Genomic DNA, 15,515 nt, shown 5'->3' with positions numbered 1-15,515 from the left:
CTAAAAAGCAGAGATTGTGAAGTCTTTGGTGTTTCTGAATTGACTTTATCGTTATCAATTTCTGGCTGGGGTTTCTTTAAGTTGGTGTTTTTGCGGTTTGAAGATGGATCTGGAAAAAGCTTTTCAAGAAATGTCAATTACAGATGATACTCCTCTGGTCCTTTCTAATCAACCCAAGTTCTGTTCAAGCGAAAGAAATAGCTGTAGTATTATGGGTAGATTTCTGAATCCTGAGAATCAAAGGATGTCTAATTGGATATTGGATATGCCAAGAATTTGGAGACTATATGATAGGGTTCGGGGTATTGCTCTATCAAAAGACAAGTTTCAATTTTTCTTTAAGTCTGAAGAAGATTTAGAAGGAGTTTTGAAACAAGGAGTTTGGACTCAGGATGATTGGTGTGTAGTGATGGAGAAATGGATCGAAAAACCTCCGCATGATTATTTGATGCTACTCCCGGCTTGGATTCGTCTTCGTAATATTCCAGTTAACTACTACACTAAAGACACGATTCAAGAGATTGCGGAGTGTGTGGGACAAGTCTTGCAAGTAGTCTTCGATCAGGAGAAATCTCAAGTTCAAGACTATGTTAGGGTGCGTGTGTTGTTAGATGTCTCAAATCCTTTGCGTAATTCTAAAGAAGTACAGTTACCATCAGGGGAGATTGTTTTAGTTTCTTTTGATTATGAAAGGATCAGGAAAAGATGCTTTCAATGTCAAAGACTAACTCATGAGAAGAATAGATGCTCTTTCAAGCAGTCAGTTATAAAAGAACCTTCCTCCTTGGTTTCTAAGGATCAAGAAAAATTGAAAGGGATCGCTCTGAAAGATATAGAGCAACCGAAGGAGAACTCTATGGATATAAAAATAATGGCCTATGCGATGAAAAGTGCTTCAAATCAAAGTAACCTTGTGGTATTAAAATCAGTTGATGAAGATGAGTCAGAAGCTTTGTCAGACTTGGATCTTCTTCTCGGCTTTAGTACAGGAAGTATGGAGGCTAGTTCTTCGGGAACAGTTCCAATAGAGAATAACAAAAGGAAGATGCAAACTTCATGTTCTAGAAAAGCTAAAAAGGTCAAACAACTACCTATGAAGGAAAAGGTTAGTGAACTACTCTCTCAAAATCAGTTTGAGAAAGTTTTTAAAAGGAAAGCACAATCAACAAGGAAAGTGTATACAAAGTGTATGAAGGCAGATAATAATCCGGTGGTTCCTTGTGAACCGCCGTTGGATCAGTAAGGCGTCTTAAGTTGGAATTGTCCAAGGAATCCTTGGACAATTCGACATCTAAAGGAGATGAGAAAGGATCATTTCCCAGATATTTTATTCCCCATGGAGACTATGAATTCAGATGAGTTTGTTTTAAAAGTTTTTAGTTGGCTTGGTTATGATTATGTGCATACAGTAGAACCGGAAGGAAGAAGGGTGGCTTGGCGATTTTCTGGAAAAATCATTTGGAGATTGAAATTCTTTTTGAAGACAAAAATCTCCTAGACTTGAAGGTATCACAACATAATAAAAGTTGGTTTGTGTCTTGTGTTTATGGTCATCCGGTGATGAATCTCAGACCTCTTTTGTGGGAAAGATTGAGTAGTATTGGTGTTGATAGGAAAGAAGCTTGGTGTATGATAGGAGATTTTAATGAAATCCTTTCTAATAAGGATAAGTTAGGTGGCCCTAGACGTTTGATCTCTTCATTTCAGTCTTTTCAAGATATGTTGAAGAACTGTGACATGCATGAATTGGGGAGCTCAGGGAATAGTTATACGTGGGGAGGAACACGGAATGATCAATGGGTTCAATGTAAACTTGATCGATGTTTTGGAAATTCCTCTTGGTTTTCTATGTTTCCAAATTCTCATCAATGGTTCCTTGAGAATTTTGGATCTGATCATAGACCGGTACTGGTAAAATTTATTAATGATCAGGAAACTTTTAGAGGACAGTTTCGCTTTGACAAAAGATTGGCTGATAATCCTGCTTGTATTGAAGCTATTTGCAGATCTTGGAATAATGAAATCTCTAAAGGTACGCATTCTACTATCTTTAGTATTGCGGAATGTAGAAGAGCTATCAGTGTTTGGAAAAAAACTTCTGATACTAATTCTCAGAATAGAATCAAGAGGTTGAGAAAAGAGCTAGATGATCATAAAAGTGCTCAATTTCCCTGCTGGCCTAGAATTGCGGTTATTAAAGAACAATTGGGATTCGCGTACAGTGAAGAGGAAGCCTATTGGAGACAAAAAAAAGTCGAGAGAAATGGTTGTGTGAAGGAGACAAGAATACAAGGTTTTTTCATGCAGTAGTAAATTCCAACAGAGTGAGAAAATCCTTGAGTTTTCTATTGGATGAGAATGGAAATGAACAGACATTAAATAGAGAAAAAGGAAAGGTTGCAACCTTATTCTTTGAGAATCTTTTTACTTCTTCTTATCCAAGTTCTACCAGTGCTTATTTGAAAGGTTTTCAAGTTAAAGTGTCATCAGTCATGAATCAGGAGCTAACTCAAGATGTTACGGAAGAGGAGATCTATAATGCAGTTTTTTCAATTAATAGTGAGAAGGCCCCAGGTCCGGATGGGTTCACTGCATTATTCTTTTAGAAACATTGGTCTTTGGTGAAGTCACAAATTATAAAGGAAGTATTGGGTTTCTTTCACACCGGAGTTCTTCCAGAGGAATGGAATCATACTCATTTGTGTCTCATTCCCAAGATCATAAACCCTCAGAGGATGACAGATATTAGACCCATTAGCCTGTGTTCGGTGTTCAACAAGATAATATCCAAAATTTTGTCCGCAAGACTCAAAAAGCACTTACCGGATATAGTCTCTCATACTCAATCGGCCTTTGTCTCTGAAAGGTTAGTCTCAGATAATATTCTTATCGCCCATGAGATTGTGCATAATCTGAGAACAAATGAGAAGATATCCAAGGAGTTTATGGTGTTTAAAACGGATATGTCAAAGGCTTACGATAGAGTAGAGTGGTCCTTTTTGGAAAGAATTCTGGTGGCTCTTGGTTTTAATCAGAAATGGATATCATGGATCATGGCTTGTGTATCATCTGTCTCTTATTCAGTTTTAATCAATGGTCAGCCTTATGGTCACATTAATCCAGGAAGAGGGATCAGACAAGGAGATCCACTGTCCCCGTTCTTATTTGTACTGTGTACAGAGGCTTTAATCCATATTCTCAATCAGGCTGAAAAGATGGGTAAAATTTCGGGCATCGAGTTTAACAATGCTGGCGTTTCAGTGAATCATTTGTTATTTGCTGATGACACTCTTCTAGTGTGTAAGGCTAATAAAGAAGAGTGTGAAGAGATCATGGAGTGCTTATCTAAATATGGACAAATTTCAGGTCAAGTTATTAATTTGGATAAGTCAGCAGTAACCTTTGGGGCAAAAGTAGAAGAAGAAACAAAGACTTGGATTAAAAAGAGATCATGCATTCTTACTGAAGGAGGAACTGGGAAGTATTTGGGGTTACCTGAATGCTTAAGTGGATCAAAAAAAGAATTATTTGGGTTTATTAAAGCAAAGCTTCAGTCGAGAATGACAGGTTGGTATGCAAAGACATTATCCCAAGGGGGAAAGGAGATTTTGTTAAAGTCTATTGCTATGGCTTTACCAATGTATGCAATGACCTGCTTTAAATTACCTAAAGATCTATGCAAAAATCTGACTAGTGTTATGATGAATTTCTGGTGGAGTAATATGCAAAGCTCAAGGAAAATCCACTGGATAGGATGGCAGAGATTAACAATGCCTAAGGTGTTAGGTGGAATTGGATTCAAAGACCTTCAGTGTTTCAATCAAGCTTTACTAGCCAAACAAGCTTGGAGACTTTTTAATGAGAAAGACAACCTCGTCTATAAAATTTTTAAGAGCAGGTACTTTCTGAATACTGATATCCTTAATGCAACCAATGGAACTAGATCTTCTTATGCTTGGAGAAGTATCTTATATGGTAGAGATTTACTAATGGAAGGATTGACACGGGTTATTGGTAATGGTGAGCAAACTAAGGTTTGGATAGATAAGTGGCTTTTTGATGGACAAAATAGAAGACCAATGAATCTACAGGCTCTGATAGATATTGAGATGAAAGTGAGTCAGATTATTGATCCTTCCTCAAAGAATTGGAATCTGAATATGCTAAGAGATTTATTTCCCTGAAAAGATATTCAGATTTTGATAAGAAGAAGACCTTTGGTCTCGAGAGAAGACACTTTTTGCTGGGCTGGTACAAACAACGGTTTATATACAGTCAAGTCTGGTTATGATCTAATTAGTAGAAAAGTTCATCAAAATTTGTATCGAGAAGCTGCGGAAAATCCATCCTTAAATCCTCTTTTTGCAAGTATATGGAAGATACTAACTGCTCCAAAGATTAAAACTTTCTTCTGGAAGGTGTTAAGAGGAGCAGTTGCTGTTGAAGATAGACTCAGAACAAGAGGTATTCAGGTTGCAGATGGTTGTCTTATGTGTGGGGAGGAAAATGAAACAATCAACCATATACTGTTTCAATGTCCATTGGCTAGACAAGTTTGGGCACTTTCTATTCTGCCATCTCCTGTGAATGGGTTTGGGGATTCTATTTACACAAATATGAATCATTTGATACAGATATCTCAGAATCAAGACATGCCTCAACAGTTAAAATCTGTAAGTCCTTGGATTATTTGGGTTTTATGGAAAAACAGAAATAAATTGTTGTTTGAAGGAGCTGGTTCGATGGCAAATAGAATTGTCGACAAAGCATATGATGATTGTCAACAATGGAGTTTAGCTCAGAATAGAGATATTCAATCAAGGAATAGTGAAGATTCCAAGGAAAAAAAGTGGATTCCTCCAAATTGGGGAGAGCTCAAGTGCAATATTGGATTTGCTTGGTCAAGGAAAAAACAAGTATCTGGAGCGTCCTGGGTGGTAAGAGATTCAAGGGGCTTAGTTTCAATGCATAGTCGCAGATCATACTCTCAGGTACATTCTCTTTTTGATGCTAAACTTAGGAGTTGGGCTTGGGCATTAGATAGTATGAATAAGCACCATTTAGATAATGTAACCTTTGGAGCTTCCACCTCTGAGATTATTAAAGCTTTAAATAAACCAAAAGAGTGGCCAGCTTTAATAGGTCATATTGCTGAACTTTTAAGTTTCACCAAGGATAAACCTAACTGGTTTATGTGGATTGAACCTTTAAAGTGCAATAAAGGAGCTTCTGAAATAGCAATGAGTGTGATAACTGGGTTAAGGTTACATTCCTACATTGGTAAGGGTCATCCACAGTGGCTAGGAAACCTGTTTGAAGAGGAAAAAGTTAATTAGTAGGGAGATAGGGGTTATAATATTTTACTATAGAAGAGGTTAAATTTTTCTTGTGTATAGTAAGTATAGTCGGTTTAAGGAATAAGGAAACTTTAGATGTTGGAAACGTTTCCCGTCTGTGACAAATTTTTTTTGTTGTCTTCTGGTTTTTATAATACTTTTTTCTTACTAGTCTCTTTTTACGGTTTCACTCTTTTCAGCCCTTTCTCAGTCTTATCCTTTCCTTCTCTTACATATCTTTTCTTACAAGATATGCTAAAGTCTATTTCCTTTATCTTATTATTAGTTTTTCATATATCTTATTTTACGTTAACCTCTTACTATATATATTTACTTTGAGTGGGTAGAGAAACACAATCTCCTTTTTGCTTTCATGTTTCTCTAAATTATGGCGGATGAATTACGGGATGAGTTACAAAATATGGCTATGGGTAGAGAAGATCTAGAATTGTTTGTCCCACATGAGGCTTATGCAGCTACGGTGGCTCGCAATAGGCTAAGATTGATAGCTAGACCCCTTAACCCGAGAGCTCAAAACCTCTTTACTGTGATCTCTTCGCTACCAATAATATGGGGATTAGCAGCAAGAGTCCATGGAAGGGTTCTGGATGATACTTTTGTTCAGTTTCTATTCCAATCTGAGGTGGATCTTATTTCAGTTCAAAGAAGGGAACCATGGATATTCAACAATTGGTTTGTGGCTTTTCAGAGGTGGGAGGACCTTCCTGACTTTGATTTCCTCACAACAATAGATATATGGGTTCAGATGAGAGGAATCCCTCTTCTTTATGTTTGTGAAGAAACTGTAACACAAATAGCTGAAGCGCTTGGTGAAGTGGTGGAATTGGACTTTCATGATGCTACTACTACTCAGGTAGCTTATATCAGAATCAGAATTAGATTTGCCATAACTGATCGTCTAAGGTTCTTCCGAAGAGTTAGGTTTGATTCTGGGGAGACTACAATAATCAGGTTTCAGTATGAACGTCTAAGAAGATTTTGTAGCAGGTGTTTGAGGTTCACTCATCTCAGGAACTATTGTCCTTTTCTCCAACCTCTACCTGTCACAAACACTGGTACTGCAGATAATTTGACTGATGGGAGAGAAAGATTTGCGTTGCATGATGAGCTCCATAGGTCAGACATGAATTTGCAAGCTCATAATTCTGATGATTCCCTTCCGGTACCTATCCGTCCACCTCTAAGAGTTGATACGCCACCTCTGAACCCATATGAGATTGCAGCTGCAAGTCCTTATTTTCATCCTTCAAGAGATGAAAAGTTTCTGAATTTTGCTGTACCAATTCCTCAGACTCCTTGGAGACGCAATCAAACATCAATAGGCTCTAATATAGCTCCAATAAGTGAGTATGAGATAACTTCCAGAGATGCAAGGAAGTTTGAAGTTGGAGAATGTTCCAGAAGACATGATGAAGATGAATCTGGTAAGAATTATGAAATGGAAGAGGATTTAAAGCGCAAAATCTCAGCAGTTGATAAGAATGAGGAAGAACGAAGGAAGCAAAAGCAAAAGGTTCATGAGTATAATGAGGGAGGGATTCTGAAACCTCCAAAGAAACGTTAAAGCTTTGACACTCTACTGATTCTGTCAACAATTTTTTGGAAATGTTGCTTAGGTTCAATGAATGCAGCCAAGGTCTTGAATAAGTGGATATGGTCTGAAATCTTTTTGGTAAGTGCATATCCAAGATGAGCAATATGGTGTTAACTCTTAGTTTATCTTTAAATCAGAAGTAAAAGTTTGGAATGGCTTGTACTTTTGTAGTTTAGAAAAATGGATTAGTGGGATCTGTTTGATCTAATCCATGGTTGAAAGTTTAGAAAGTCTGTAGAGCTCTGTAAGTGGAAGTTACTACTGTTGTAACACTTGCAACACTTTGTTATATATAAAATGGTAACACTTATGAAAAAAAAAAAAAAGGCACAATTGGAACAAACACACAATTACACTGGTTCAAATATTTTTGGTGAGGGTGTTGATTTTAGAAAAAGTCACCATGGTATATAAGATATTATTTTCACGGTGGGCAATATTAATGGAACGGTTTATTTACGACACACGAACCGAATCCAACAGGATGGTTCAACGAATGTCAGACTTCTCAACTTGATTGATACAAAGACATATCTTTCTGCTTTACCAGACGAGAAACAAAATCGAGCTGCTCACAGTCTAGCACAATTTGGTTATTTGAACTGTAAATTTTATCCAGCTTCTGTAATATTACCTGATTGGTTACAAGAACATGTTCGATTGTTCGTAATGACATTTCTTATTAATATAAGTTTTATTTCAGGGAAACAAAAAGAAGATGTAAGCATCGCTTGAAAGACTTTCTTGGAAAATTAAAAAGTCAGGCAATACATAACCCGACAAGACTAATACCGTCAAGTTAAGACAAAAAGAAGGAAACAAAAAAAAAAAAGCAAAGATTTAAATTGAAAAATAAGGCACTTAGGCAGAGAGAGAGAAGCTAAAATTACTACTAATGTGTTTTTTTATGTCTTGTCTTAGACTTTGCAATTTAATTACCCAACCAGTAGTAGTAGCCGCGGTTATGTTTCTTCACCATCCACCACCACCGCCGCCACCGCTCTTTTGACTGCTGGATTCATTCCCCCAACCGCCCTCTCCATCGCTCTTTTTACCACCAGCCTTGTTTCCCCAACCACCATCTTCACTGCTCTTTTTACCGCCAGAATCATTTCCCCAGCCGCTCGCACCGTCACTCTTTTTCTCAGCAGTCTCGCTTCCCCAACCACCAGTACTCCCATCACCACCACCACCAGACTCATTACCCCAGCCACCTGCACCACTGCTCTTTTTACCAGCAGACTCGCTTCCCCAACCGCCACCAGTACTACTTCCCCAACCTCCATCTCCAGTTCCAGTATCGTTATTACCCCAGTCTCCATTCCCATCTTGTCTATCACCGTTCATATCATCTCTTCGTCCTCTGCCTCGACCACGACCGCGACCACCATATGGCCTTGGCGCTCCACTTGGATGCCCATCACGTCCACCACCATTTCTGTAATCACCACCCCTCCCTACAATACATTTGCACAATTTCGTGCAGAATCATAGTCAAGACAACATAAACAATATAATATATATGAATGCTTTCTCAGCAACCAAAATCCAGATTACCAGAATCTAAATTAAATAAAATAAAAACCCCGAGAAGTCAAACAATGACCACAAAAGTCCTTCTATGCAAGTTAAAAACCAACTTTGAAATGTGTTACCTGAGCCTGAGCGATCTGAGTTTCCTTTCCAGCCTCCTTCATTCTGAGAACTACCGCAACCACTTCCTCCAGATGAGCCACGGTCTGCTGGGCTTCTCATTGGTACCATGGCAGCAACAGACCGGATTGATGGCACTGACTCCTGCAATGGGTCATCAATATGCCTCTGGAAGTATGCCACAAGCCTATCAATGTCCTCAAACATCCTTTTCCTGAACTTAAATCCCTTAGGATATAGGCCTATATACTCATGGTGTGGATTTGTGCTCCTTATGTAAGACAGTATAAAGGTGCCTGGATGTTCGTGAGAAATCCCAAAGCAGTAAACTATTCTTGAAGGATTTTCGCCCTTCTCGATCTTCAGAAGATCATCTACTTCTGACTTGGTCCCCTTTCGGAATTTCCGATAGTTGAGCATGGTCTTAAGATGAGATACCAAAGGATCAACATATCGATCCATGACCTGCAGTTATGACATGGGGTCAGAGGAATCTTAAAACACTTAAAGGATGTTCAAGAATCAAATAAGTTTGTTCATTGATAGCACAACTAGATATATAAAACAACGAACCTCATCCAGATCCTCGAAGGTGTCCTCTCCAATTTTCAGGGTTTTCCCAATACACTGTAGGCTAGTGATGTCCTTGTTTTCTTTCCCACCTTCAACTATCTCCTTGTGAGCGTAAACTTCATCATAAATCTTGAGCGTCAAAGTTAAATAATTGAGTCCTCGAGAACTTGGACGAACAATGCTTTCTCCAAAGTCTTTGTCAGACAAATACTGTACGTGGCACCAACAAATAATCTCAGAGATTTCTCTAAATATATAACAAATGCATTTCATAAAACTCTACTAAGTACAAATGGAGAGTAAATATTTTGCATACCTCTGTAGCTTGGTCAGCAGTGATATTCTGAAAGCGAGGATGGACAATCATCCGGGACTTAAAATGCTTCCTCACTAGCTCTTTTTCCTTTCGAGCTTTCTCTTTTACAAGCTGGAGACTGTTTCTATCCTCATGGTAGTAAGCATCCACATTCTGGTTATGCTGGTGTCTGTTGTTTCTCATCTCACTTTCTTTGCAAATAAGGAACACCTGATACCTCTGCTTTTGAATTGATTTGATCTTGCATGTCAGGATATCGCCTTCTTTCAGTCGTTCCGATAACTCAACAATATCTCTCCCATCATCTGCGAAATCTTCCTTCGTAAGCATCCCAGTTAACCCAGAATCTAATACACATATGGCTCTTCCACCCTGTAATCTCCGAACACTAGCCTGCACAATTCTTCCCTCAGCTATGGTGTCTTCAGTTTCACCTGAAATCATATAAAATTCTTCGTCTGGACTTGGGTCTTTAAAGGGTATCCGCCAATCCTGGAAACCAAAGCTCAATTCTCTCATGATATTACTATAGGTTTCCTTCTTATTCTCCCTTTTCTTGCTGGCAAGATACTCATCAAGGACCACTTTTCTCAATGAGCCTGGCCGATCTCTCACATGCTCTATTGCCATCTCTATCGCATCCTCATCATCATTTGAGTCACCTCTGACATCCTGATCATAAATATCTTTAGCCAATTCTTGGGCAAGGCTATATGACTCGGGATGTATTCGGGTATCATCCAATAAGTCAATAAATTGACTGCTACTAGCAGCTAGCCCACTCCTGCGAATGCGCAAGAAACCGGCTGCATTTACAAAAACCTTTTTACAAAGTCCATGCATTATCAGGTCCTTGCGAACAAATATTGAACCAGCTCTCACAAGCGACCTCTGCAAGGATGCAGCTTTCCTAGGCCCAAGTCCAGAAATGAACTGTAAAGGAGAAAAAAACCACTCATGGCTAGCTGCCAAATTAATGTCGATTCCAACCTGGTTTGTTATGTCAACCATAACCTGCTCAACCATTCCGTACTTCTCGTCTACCTGAAGAAAATGCTCCAAGGGATGAAGCTTCCAAGACAAAATTTCCCTACCTGGACCGCATAAAGTGGCAGCCATTGCTAGTGGATTTTGGAGATAGCGTCCAAGAGCAACTGCACGTTTCACGATCCCTGACTGCTGAGGTAGCTGTTCACCCGAGATTCGAGAATTTTCATATAGTCTAGGAAGTGATTCATCCACATAAACAATGCTTAAATCATCCATTCCATGTCCAACATCTCTAGGCTTTTCCTCCACCATCTGGAATATGACCTGATATATAAAATAAAACATGACCAAGTTTACTAAGCAAGAAAAACAACAATGCAGACTAAAACACAACCAGATAACTTTGACAAGGTGAGCTACAAAAGCAGTGACTCAAGCTTACTACACCAGATATAACATCATCAATTTCGGGAAAGCAGTCAAACTCAAAAAGGTATATCAGTTCGAAAGTGCTGTTGATAAAACAGAAAATTGAGGACTCTACAGACAAAATTCCACAACCATATGAATGTAAGTGTAACAATATAAGATTAAACTCAGAACATGTATGTTGCATTAGCTAGAGTCGAAGAACATAGTTCCATTGTGTTTCATGAATCCTTACCTCATAAATATCATCCTTCAGGCGAGTACAAGACAAATTGACAGCTCCTAAAGCCACAACATGCGGTTGGTGGTCCATCATAAACTTTAAAACACGATCCTGGTCATTCTTTTTACGCTGCTGGTCATTGACATTTTGAGATCGTAATGTGAGGGATCCAGCATAGAGTACATCAAGCACCTCTCCCGATGAATCCAGCATCACAAACGTATTTGGTGGCTTTCCAGGTCCCCAACAACATGCCATGACCCTAGGCGCAACTTCCTCATCTGAGCTAATGTCCATTTCTTTCTTTTGATATGGCCCTGCAGAAACTTTGTTCCACAGAGCCTGTCCATACTCTAAAAGCAACCGACTCTTCGCTCTGCTAGTCAGCAAGGATCTTGCTTCTTTCTCCATTGATGGCAAAAGAAAAGTATGAAGTGCATCCTCCAGAATTAACTTTCTTTGCTCATTCCAGAGTTGAGCATACTTACTAACACCGACACTTAGATAATGTTCATTGCAGTCGCTAATTAGCCTATTCATGTGATTCTCAGGCAGCTTGAAGGTTACTTGAAGAAGTTTCTCCTCTTCTGCCTTCTGAATGAGAAGCCATTGTGCACCCTCAAACTTGCTCAATGGCTTTTCACGTAACCACTTGATCCCAGAAAACTGATGGAATGAATCTATTACTGTATTTCCATCTGCTGTTGGACTTGTTGAGACTACTGCATTCTCCATATAAATGCCACGGACATACTTTTTGACTGATGGCTCGCAACTTATCTCAACTGCAGCCTAACAAGAAAAATTCGGATATTCTCATCATTAATGATAGGAGAAGTACTTAGTATATTAACTCCAGTAAAACAGTTCATAAGAATAGTTTTATTGCAGAGTATACCATATGCCGTGCACCCTTCAGAACAGCATGAGGGTCTTCAAACATTGCGCACACAAAGTTCATTGCCATCTCCTCTGGTGTTTCCTTTGCGTCCTCAAGCTCGTCAACCTGCAGCTCAACCAGAGTTAGAACTGTCCTTCCAGTACAACATACAGATCAAACAATATAAAATCATACTGACCAATTTTTCGAGGGACAATGCAAGTCCCAATTGCTCAGCACTATACCCAAATTTGTTGGCAACCTCCCAGAGCCCAGCTTTGCTACAGATGCTATATTGTGATTTTCTTTTCGGTCTCTTGTACTGCCCTTCATCAACACCAATTTCACCGGGAGGAAAATGCAAGTTGAACTTGGAATCTACATCGTCAACTTCTCTTTCTGTTTCTGCAACGTTAAGAGACTTAATGACTGATTCAAAAAGATACTGATTTAGATTAAGCCTAGTTTCGTCATAGACCCTCCTAGACTCTTCTTCGTAACGTTTTGTATAGTAACCATGCAACGCCATTTTCCTTTTTCGAAGAAGGAGCCATTTCTTATCCAAGTCCTGAATCATCCAGAAGACCTACAGTGACAAATACCTCACATTAATCCACCCAATGTCCTCGGACAACAAATTTTGAACTGAGTACTTTTAGTTCCTCCAAGAGAACTGCTTACCTTATGCCACTTAGTCTCAGGTTTCTTGTCTTGATTGGCACCATCAACATCAGCAGTGTCCAACAAGCTCCGGCATTGCTCCTTTCGGTACATAGCTATAAACGGTATCTAGAGGAGACAAAGAAAATTAGCATGCTAATCAATGAATCAAGGAAGCAATTACAACAAAAAAAATGAATCCAGAAACCTCTAATTTCTGCACATGATGTAGCTCCAAAAATTTTGCAATGTCATCCTTGTTAACCGAGAAACCTCGCCCTTCGAAACTATGAACTCCTTGTCCATCAGATTCTTTAAGTAGAGAAGTAAATTGGGTATATATCCAATTACTCTCTTCCTCAATGCTAAGCTCATCTACAGGAGGGCTTCCAGTGCTTTCTTCAGATATCTGTCAAAGTTGACAAGATATCTTTACATCTACCCATGAACACCAAATAAATAATAGACCACAAGTACACATAGAGAAACTAAAGCAGATAATGCACCTGCATTCTCTCAGGAATATCAAGCTGGCGGATTTCATCATCTTGCCCTGTCATGTACTTCTCAGAGAGAACAGTTGGCTCAAACTCATCTTCGAGCCTTCTTTCCATTCTTTCACTAGATGCCAAACCCTTTTTGCGAATAGTCAAAAGTTCATCAACATCACCAAATATTTCATTAGCATCTCGCATAGCACTAATATCTGATCCCTGTCTAAATTTCTTTTTCTTTAAGCCTCCCCTGAAAATAAGTTATTTAGAATCAGAAAATATACGTGACATAAGAGATATACTAAATCTCAAGAGATAAAAGAGAAAAAAACAATACCTCTTAGGATGACCAAGCCCATCATCTTCATCTACAATAAAATCTGCCATTTCATCATCGCTCCCAACTACATCTTCTTCCACAACTAGGTCTTCCTCATCGCCTACATCATCAGGTGGATCTGCTAGACACAAAAAGTACATAGTCAACTATGTGCCAATGGTCAAAATAAGAACCAAGGCAGGCTGAGATGTGATTTTCCCAGGGGTGTATCAGAAAGCACAAGAGATCCTACCATCAATATCATCAAACAGCCTGTCTTTGATCTTATCCTCAGCACTTCTTCTAGCTCCACCACTCCCAGCAAACTCATCATCAGATGATCCCCCCTGACCATTTTCCCTTTCCCTTTGAGCTTTTTTCAACCGCTTATACTTCCTCTGTCATGGTTCAAGAAAATGAAAATCAATATATATTAGTACTGCACATATATACAAACTCTTGATATAGTTATATACATATATGACAAACCTTTTGGAAGTTGACATTGTTATCTTGGAGAAGCAGATAATCATCTTCATCAAGACCTTCGTCCCTATTGAAAACATCATACGTGTTACTCAGTTAGAGAACAGCCCTGCTATAGTCCATTACGCAGTAAATAATATACTAATCATAAGGGACTGCTGAGAATTAAAGGAACATTTTATCAACTGCATCCTGCAACCTTCTATCGTGTATAATGCATGCCAACACTGGCATTAAGTCTTTCACAGATTAGAAAAGGATAAATTTAAGAGAACAAGTAGGGATATAATGTTCACTTTTTTCTTCGCTTCTTCTTCTTTTTCTGCCTTTCCTCATCGCTATCTTGCCTTTCGTCGTCCTCTTCTTGTTCTTCTTCCTCGTCGTCATCATTCACTATGAACCCATCATTTTCATACTCATTCCCAACTACAACACAAATATACGGATCTCACATAATGGAACAAATATAGCCTGAATCTAAGTGCAAAAGAACAGAAAATTACTGCATTGACTCAAACCCAGAGTGAGAGACATGTGGAACTCAAAGCTAATTATACAGAATCCATGAGGTCTAAAGGAACAAAACAAGGAAATGCTACCAAATATAAATCAAGGATGTATATGATACAGCGAAGATATTAACAAGAAGTGGTACATCCAACAACACACACGTCTGTTCATTCAATTCGATTCTTTCGACCCATCCAACATGCATCGAATGGTATCAGAGTATAAAGCTTTCAGATTTATGATGGTAAGCAAAAACGAAAGGCAGGAAAATCTCAAAATGTACAGAAACAAAGAACACCAATTTCTCTCACTCGGAGAAGTCAAAATCAAGGGCAAAACGTGTACCGTCATCATCATCATCTTCTTCATCATCGTTATCACCGTGTTCATCTCCCAGAACTGGCTCTCCGTCCTCATCCTCAAGCTCATGATCATCTGCGCGGAAGAGAAAAAAAAGATTCAAACTTTTAGCCAACATCAGAAGAAAAAAAAAAAAAAAAACCCTAGTGAAATTACGACGGCGTTTCACAGAGGAAAAATTAGGGTTTCGTCGACGCGACATAGGTACCTTCATCGTCAGAAATCGCGTTCCTCGGCATGTTTATTTCAACAAATTAGAAGTGAGACAACGCCGAAACAATCCCTAAAACCTGCAAAAACGTAGCGATGGGGTGAAACTATGATTCTGATTTCGCCGAAGAGAAAGGGGGAAAGAAGAAGAAGCAGAAGGGGCTCGTGATTTTCTAGGGTTCTTCAAAAAGCGGAACCCAGAAGAAGCTTAAGGAAGAAGACGAGTTGGTAAAGGAAGAGAGGCTTTTTTACCAGTGTGAACTTTTATTTTTCAGAAGCAAAAGGCGACAAAGACCTCTGAATCACGAACAAGAACAAGACGGACACAAGGCTGATGAAATTTCAAGTTTATACTGAGATTTGCCTCATTTTTTTGTTTCTCTGCGTTTTTTTTTTCTTTTTAAACAAAAACATAATTAATAATTTTTTTTTTTTGAAAAACTATATTCGGTTTTTTCCTT

At 38.8% G+C, this 15,515-nt stretch overlaps 3 protein-coding genes across 4 annotated transcripts; 2 read left to right on the top strand and 1 right to left on the bottom strand.

Annotated features, from left to right (window-relative positions):
- The first annotated feature begins 103 nt into the window (after positions 1 to 103).
- On the top strand, positions 104 to 3,430 carry LOC109129705 (uncharacterized). The gene has a single exon (XM_019238442.2). The coding sequence runs from the start codon at positions 104 to 106 to the stop codon at positions 1,241 to 1,243; it is 1,140 nt and encodes a 379-aa protein (XP_019093987.2). The 3' UTR covers positions 1,244 to 3,430.
- Positions 3,431 to 5,472: 2,042 nt separating this feature from the next.
- LOC104750334 (uncharacterized protein At4g02000-like) lies at positions 5,473 to 7,618 on the top strand. The gene has a single exon (XM_010472118.3). The coding sequence runs from the start codon at positions 5,725 to 5,727 to the stop codon at positions 6,919 to 6,921; it is 1,197 nt and encodes a 398-aa protein (XP_010470420.2). The 5' UTR covers positions 5,473 to 5,724; the 3' UTR covers positions 6,922 to 7,618.
- Positions 7,619 to 7,678: 60 nt separating this feature from the next.
- Positions 7,679 to 15,515, bottom strand: LOC104701138 (transcription elongation factor SPT6 homolog). 2 transcript variants are annotated; one of them, XM_087489900.1, is made up of 17 exons: positions 15,307 to 15,515; positions 15,053 to 15,134; positions 14,830 to 14,919; positions 14,271 to 14,400; positions 13,978 to 14,041; positions 13,742 to 13,886; positions 13,507 to 13,630; positions 13,182 to 13,419; positions 12,884 to 13,084; positions 12,697 to 12,804; positions 12,215 to 12,601; positions 12,034 to 12,141; positions 11,148 to 11,927; positions 9,494 to 10,807; positions 9,178 to 9,387; positions 8,607 to 9,069; positions 7,679 to 8,408 (listed from the first exon to the last, which is right to left on the bottom strand). In XM_087489900.1, the coding sequence occupies exons 2-17, from the start codon at positions 15,081 to 15,083 to the stop codon at positions 7,924 to 7,926; spliced, it is 4,878 nt and encodes a 1,625-aa protein (XP_087346026.1). In that variant the 5' UTR covers positions 15,084 to 15,134; positions 15,307 to 15,515; the 3' UTR covers positions 7,679 to 7,923. The 2 variants fall into 2 exon arrangements, with proteins under 2 accessions (XP_087346026.1, XP_087346027.1); XM_087489901.1 differs by having other exon boundaries at positions 13,507 to 13,627.

The sequence above is a fragment of the Camelina sativa genome, chromosome 16 (genome assembly GCF_030686135.1).
Source record: "Camelina sativa cultivar CO46 ecotype springtype chromosome 16, ASM3068613v1".
Classification (NCBI taxonomy): Eukaryota; Viridiplantae; Streptophyta; class Magnoliopsida; order Brassicales; family Brassicaceae; genus Camelina; species Camelina sativa.
Note: the sequence above shows the minus strand (reverse complement) of the source record. Positions and strands in the feature narration are given on the sequence as shown.

Coding starts and splice junctions, on each gene's coding strand:
- LOC109129705 (XM_019238442.2), top strand. CDS start 104: ATGGATCTGGAAAAAGCTTTTCAAGAAATGTCAATTACAGATGATACT.
- LOC104701138 (XM_087489900.1), bottom strand. CDS start 15,083: ATGCCGAGGAACGCGATTTCTGACGATGAAG. Junction 14,920..15,052: donor CGCGATTTCTGACGATGAAG/GTACCTATGTCG, acceptor TCTTCCGCGCAG/ATGATCATGAGCTTGAGGAT. Junction 8,409..8,606: donor CTCAGATCGCTCAGGCTCAG/GTAACACATTTC, acceptor AATGTATTGTAG/GGAGGGGTGGTGATTACAGA.
- LOC104750334 (XM_010472118.3), top strand. CDS start 5,725: ATGGCGGATGAATTACGGGATGAGTTACAAAATATGGCTATGGGTAGA.